General features: G+C 39.9%; 1 protein-coding gene across 5 annotated transcripts in view; it reads left to right on the forward strand.

Annotated features, from left to right (window-relative positions):
* cntrl (centriolin) overlaps positions 1–1,069 on the forward strand; it is a 109,366-nt gene extending 108,297 nt beyond the window's left edge. For all 5 annotated transcript variants that reach the window (XM_073052671.1, XM_073052672.1, XM_073052673.1 and 2 more), the window contains one exon: positions 651–1,069. In XM_073052671.1, coding sequence (XP_072908772.1) covers positions 651–664 — 14 coding nt within the window. In that variant the 3' untranslated portion in view covers positions 665–1,069. The remainder of the gene's footprint in view (positions 1–650) is intronic.
* The last annotated feature ends 4,931 nt before the right edge of the window (positions 1,070–6,000 follow it).

Raw genomic sequence — 6,000 nt, forward strand, 5'->3', positions numbered from 1 at the left:
AGGCATTGTAAAAGACAATATTGGAGTGCTCATGATATGAAAGCAGTTAATCCTTCAACTAAACATCATTTAGAAGAGAAGCATTTTCCTTGCTACGTCCTTGATGGGACATAGCAGTTTGTTACGTGGATGTGGCATTTGTCTAAATCATAACACTTCATAAAATTTGGTAAATTGGTTTATAATTGTCACATGTATTGAAGTATAGTGGGAAAATCTTTTTCATGCCATACAGATCATTTCATTATATTGAGGTACAAGTGAAGGGCAATGCAGAACACAGAATATTGTGTTACAGTTATAGAGAAAGTTCAATGCAGGCAGACAATAAAGTGCAAGGCCATGACAAGGTAGATTATGAAGTCAGGAGTCCACCTTATTATATTGGGGAGCCTGTCTTATGACAGCAGGATAGGAGCTGTCTTTGAGCCTACTGATGCGTCCTTTCAGACTTTTGTATTTTCTGCCTTATGTAGAAAGAGGAGTGGTAGAAGAGAGAATGCCCAAGGTGAACAAGGGTCTTTGATTATATTGGCTTCTTTACTGAGGCAGTGAGAGTGTAGCCAGAGTCCATGGAGGAGGGGCTTCATAAATAGTACATTTAGTTTGATATGTCTGATAAATTATTATTTTCATTTAATGTTTTACAGAAGACAGTTGGTAATTTGCAGGGCTCTTTGAACAATGAAGGGACTTCACCAACCACAAAGTAGACAAGGAAACCGATCTACCTCAATTATTTCAATCTCTTGTGGATCCTCATAGCAAAGCTGCAGAGTGTGGCCTTGTGCATACTGTTTCCATTTTATTACAATTGTTATTAAAGTACCAGGTGCCATATTGTTCATCAAGCAGACCATTGCAGATATTTTGGGAATTTTTAAAGAATTTATCCCAGCTGCTGTTTTAAAATTTGGATATTTAAATTTAGTATTATTTTTATGCAATTACACAGTCTTGTGCCATATCTGCACAGTATGTTTGTACATTGTTTTTATACAAGTATTGTATATGTGCATTTCTGTAAATTTTGTATTTTATCTTTTGCATTAATAAAGATTAATCTAAATACTGTCATTTCTTATTTCAGTACAAGTTGGCAAATCTATCACTCATTCATAGATGATGGAGTATGGTGATGTTTTACTGTATTAAAAAGATGGTTATATAGTAAAATATGGTTGTGGGGTTAATGTTGAGAGAAATGCTGCTACTACCACTTTCCAGTTGCTGCACAGGTGCTGTATCAGGAAATGTATCTAAATATTCATATCACCATGGCCAGTCAGAGATAATTGCTTTGGGATTTCTGTAAAAATCATCTGCACCTACATTTAGGGGAGCTGTCTTAATTTCAGATATCAAAAGGAGTTCAACAACCTGAATTTTCTAGATACTTTTGAAATTTTGAGAATTGAATCTGAAATGTGATGCATACAAACATAGTTTTTACTTGTCTATTGAGAGCATTGCTATGTGGATCAAAACATTATAAATGTATAATGTGTTACTTAAGGATATGGTAAAATGCAAATATCCCTAAGGATCCCATTGTATTGCTTTGCAATTTTGAACTGATTATCTCAGTTAACTAACATGTAACTTAGTTAAGTAACTGATCCATTTACTTTTGATTAATTGTTAAGTAAAACAGACCTAGATTTTGGTTCTGAGAAACTAGTAAAAGAAATTTTCCCCCAATTGTTTGAAGTTTCAACGGGGGGGAAAAAATGTTGAAGGATTTTTGGATGCTAAGGAAAATAAGTGATATCTGACCTATGTACTAGATTTAAATTACAGGATATTACTAAAGTTATTTCTAATATCTGAGAATATACAGTACTGCTTTTGAATGTTTATGCTAAGTATCATTGTGCACAGCAGAAATTAGTGCAGTAGATTGTTTAGGGAGCACATGTATAGGGTTCTGGATAAGTTTGTCCCATTGAGATGGTAAGAGCAGGAAGCATACTTAAATTTTAAGAAGGAAAGATCTGACAAGGCTCTTGAATTATAAGGTAGCCATGAAAGGACTTAATAAGGGACTTGGGAGAGCTAAAATGGGATATAAGAAGGCCTTTGTGAATAGAATTAAGGAAAATCCCAAGGTGTTCCTCATATATCATAGTTGGAGACTTCAACCAGGTTGGGTGAAGAAAATCCTGCCCAATTATTACCAGCATATAACCTGTAGCATCAGAGGTCCCAACATACTAGACCACTGTTACACTAAGATAAGGAGTGCCTACTGTTCCAAACCTAGACCCCATTTCAGTAAATTGGATTACTTGGCTGTCCTACCTGCACACAAGCGGAGGCTAAAGAGCAAAGTTTCAGAGATTAGGACAACAAAGAGGTGGCTGCAGAAAGCAGAGGAACGGCTATGCGATTGCTTCGAGTCAGTGTACAATCACTCATTGAGGGATCTGAGTGAATACACCATGGCTGTAATGGGCTTTATTAAAACAGCTGAAGATGAGTGTGTCCCCACTAAATCATTCAGAGTCTTCCCCAATAAGCTCTTGAATAGTCATGAGATCTGAAATCTGCTGAGAGCCAGATCAGAGGCACTTAAGTCTGATGACCAAAAAAGTTTTAACAGGTAACAACTCCTCAACTGATAGAGGTGTACAAGATAATGAGAGGCATTGATTGTGTGAATAGTCAGAGGCTTTTCCCCAGGGCTGAAATGACTAGCACAAGAGGACGTAGTTTTAAGGTGCATGGAAGTTGGTACAGAGGAGATGTCGGGTAGGTTTTTACACAGAGAGTGATGAGTGCGTGAAATGGGCTGCTGGCAGTGGTGGTGGAGGCAGAAACAATAGGGTCTTTTAAGAGACTTCTGGATGGATACATGGAGCTTAGAAAAATAGAGGGCTATGGGTAGGCCTAGGTAGTTCTAAGGTAAGGACATGGTTGGCACAGCTTTGTGGGCCAAAGGGCCTGTATAGTGCTGTAGGTTTTCTGTGTTTCTAGGTCTAGGTACAGTCGGAAAGATATCTAGCCGAAGTGGCAATTCTGGACTAAACTTGAATCAACACAGGATGTTCAACAGTGTGGCAGGGCCTAAATGCTATCACCTCTTATATAGTTAAAGCAAGTGACAGGTTACAATAGGGCATTGCTTCCAGATGAGCACAATGCCTTCTATGCTCACTTTGACTGTCAAAACATGAAGGAACCATCACAAACTCCCACATCCCCCAATGATCCTAGGATTACAGTCTCTGAAGCTGATGTGTGTGCTGCCTTCAGGAGGGTGAACTGATGAAAAGCATTTGGCCCAGATGGGGTACCTGGCCATGTACTAAAGACCTGCACTGATCAACTGGTTGGTGTGTTTACTGAGATCTTCAACCTCTCACTTCAGCAATGTGGTACATGCACCCTGCTTCAAGCAGGTTTCAATTATACCAGTCCAAAGAAGAGCGTGGGGACTTGTCTCAATGATTATCTCCCAGTAGCACTTAGAATACTTTATCACAGTGGATATGCGAGAGTGGTGATTAAACATATCAGTTCCTACCTTAGATGCAACTTGGATCCACTCCTATTTTCCTGCTGGAGCAACAGCTCAAAAGCAGATGCCATCTCATTGTTCTTCCCTCACCCCTGGAACATCTGGACTTCAAAGATACATACATCAGGATGCTCTTTATCAATTACAGCTCAATATTCAGTACCATCATCTCCTCAAAACTAATCAATAAGCTCCAAGACCTTGGCCTCAATATCTCCTTGTGCAATTGGATCCTGGATTTTCTGGATTGCAGACACCAGTCAGTTCAGATTGGCAACAACACCTCTGCAATCTCCATCAGCACAGGTGCACCACAAAGCTGTATGCGTAGCCCCTTGCTTTACTCGCTTTATACTTATGACTGTGACTCAGCACAGCTCCAATTCTATATTCAAGTTTGCTGATGACACCACTGTCATGGGCTGAATCAAAGGTGGTGATGAATAGCATATAGGAGAGATTGAAAATCTAGCTGAGTGGTGTCATAATAACCTCATCCTCTATGTCTGCAAGACCAAGGAACTGATTATAGACTTTAAGGAGAAGGAAACCTGAGGTCCATGAGGAGGAGAGGGTTGGCAACTTTAAATTCCCAGGTGTTACTATCCTGGGCCCAGCGCGTAAGTGCACTTGCGAAGAAAGCATAGCAGCACCTGTAATTGTGGAGATTCAGCAAGACATCTAAAACAAACTTCTATAGATGTGTAATGGAGAGTATATTGACTGGCTGCATCACACCAGGAATGGAAACGCCAATGCCCTTGAACAGAAAATCCTACAAAAAGTAATGGATATGGCCCAGTCCATCACAGGTAATGCCCTTCCAACCATTGAGCACATCTATAGAACATGAAACAGTGTCATCAGGAAATGAGCATCTATCATTAGGGTTCCCCCACCCCCACCACCCAAAACATGCTCTCATCTCGCTGCTGCCATCAGAAAGAAGGTATAAGAGCTTCAGGACTTGCATCACCAGGTTCAGGAACACTTACTACCCCTTAAGCATCAGACTCTTGAACCAAAGGGGATAACCACACAACTTCAATTGCCCCATCTCTGAAATGTTTCCAAAACCAATGGACACAGTTTCAAGGACTCTTCATCCCATGTTCTCAATATTTATTGCTATTTATTTACAGTATATAATTGTGTCTTTGCATTTGCTCAGTTTGTTGTTTTCTACACTTGGGTTGAATGCCCTAATTGGGTGGTCTTTCATTGATTCTGGATCAGTTATTCTATAGATTTGTTGTATACCCACAACAGATGAATCTCAGGGTTGTATATAGTGACATATACTGTATGTACTTCGATAATAAACTTTACTTTGAACTTTATTTTGAACACATGAAGAATGGGATGACTAGAGTGAGGGTAGGATTGATCAAGGATAAAGGGGGGAATGTGCCTAGAGTCAGAAGAGGTAAGGAAGTCCTTAATGAATATTTTGCTTCAGCATTTATCAGTGAGAGTGCCCTTGACAAATGTGAGGTCAGCATAGGACAGGCTAATGTTGAAGTTAAGAAAGGGGCATTGTTGGGGCTTATGAAAAACATTAGATAGGTTCCCAGGGCCAAGTGGAATATAACCCGGGTTATTACCCTAGGAAGGGAGGTATGAAATTGGGGGCATAGACTATCTTTGTACCCTCACTGGCCGCAGCAGTGGTATCAGACAAAAATGGCAAATGATGTATGATTGTTCAAGAAGGGCAATAGGGATTACCCTGGGAATTATAAACCAGTGAGTCTGACATCAATAGCAAGTTGATAGGGTGGTTAAGAGGGGATATGGTGTGTTGGGCTTCATTAGTTAGGTGATTGTTCAAGTGTGAGGAATTGTTGCATCTCAATAAAACTCTGGTCAGACCACACTTAGGTTATTGTGCTCAATTCTGGTTGCCTCATGGAAGGATGTGGAAGTTTTAGAGAGGGTGCACAGATTTATGAGGCAAAGATGAGTGAGTGAGGTCCTTTCTCTTTGGAGTGAATGAAGATGAAAGGCAATTTGATGGAGGTGTTTAAGGTGAAAAAGGGCATGGATGGAGTGGACAGCCAATGTGTTTTTGTCCCAGCACAGAAATGGCTATTACCAAAGACATTCTTTTAAAGTGAATAGAGAAAAGTATCAGGGAGATGTCAGACATACATTTTAGGGATATCTTAGAGACCCTGAGACATGGATGGAAGAGGTATAGAGGGTTTTAGGCTATGTGGGAGGGAAGGGTTAGATTGATCATGGATAGGTTTATATTGATTAGTACAGCATTGTGGGCCAAAGGGCCTGTACTGTTATATGTTCCAAAATATTAGTAGTCAGAGATACAGTATATTTTTGCATAGCAGGAGAATTATGGATTATGGGGAAAAGGCAGGAAGGTGGAGTTGAGTCTACTGTCTGATCAGTCATGATCTTATTGAATAGCAGTGTGGACTCAATGGGTTAGATGGCCTCATCCTGCAGCCATTTCTTATGTC

Source organism: Hemitrygon akajei, chromosome 7, assembly GCF_048418815.1.
Source record: "Hemitrygon akajei chromosome 7, sHemAka1.3, whole genome shotgun sequence".
Classification (NCBI taxonomy): domain Eukaryota; kingdom Metazoa; phylum Chordata; class Chondrichthyes; order Myliobatiformes; family Dasyatidae; genus Hemitrygon; species Hemitrygon akajei.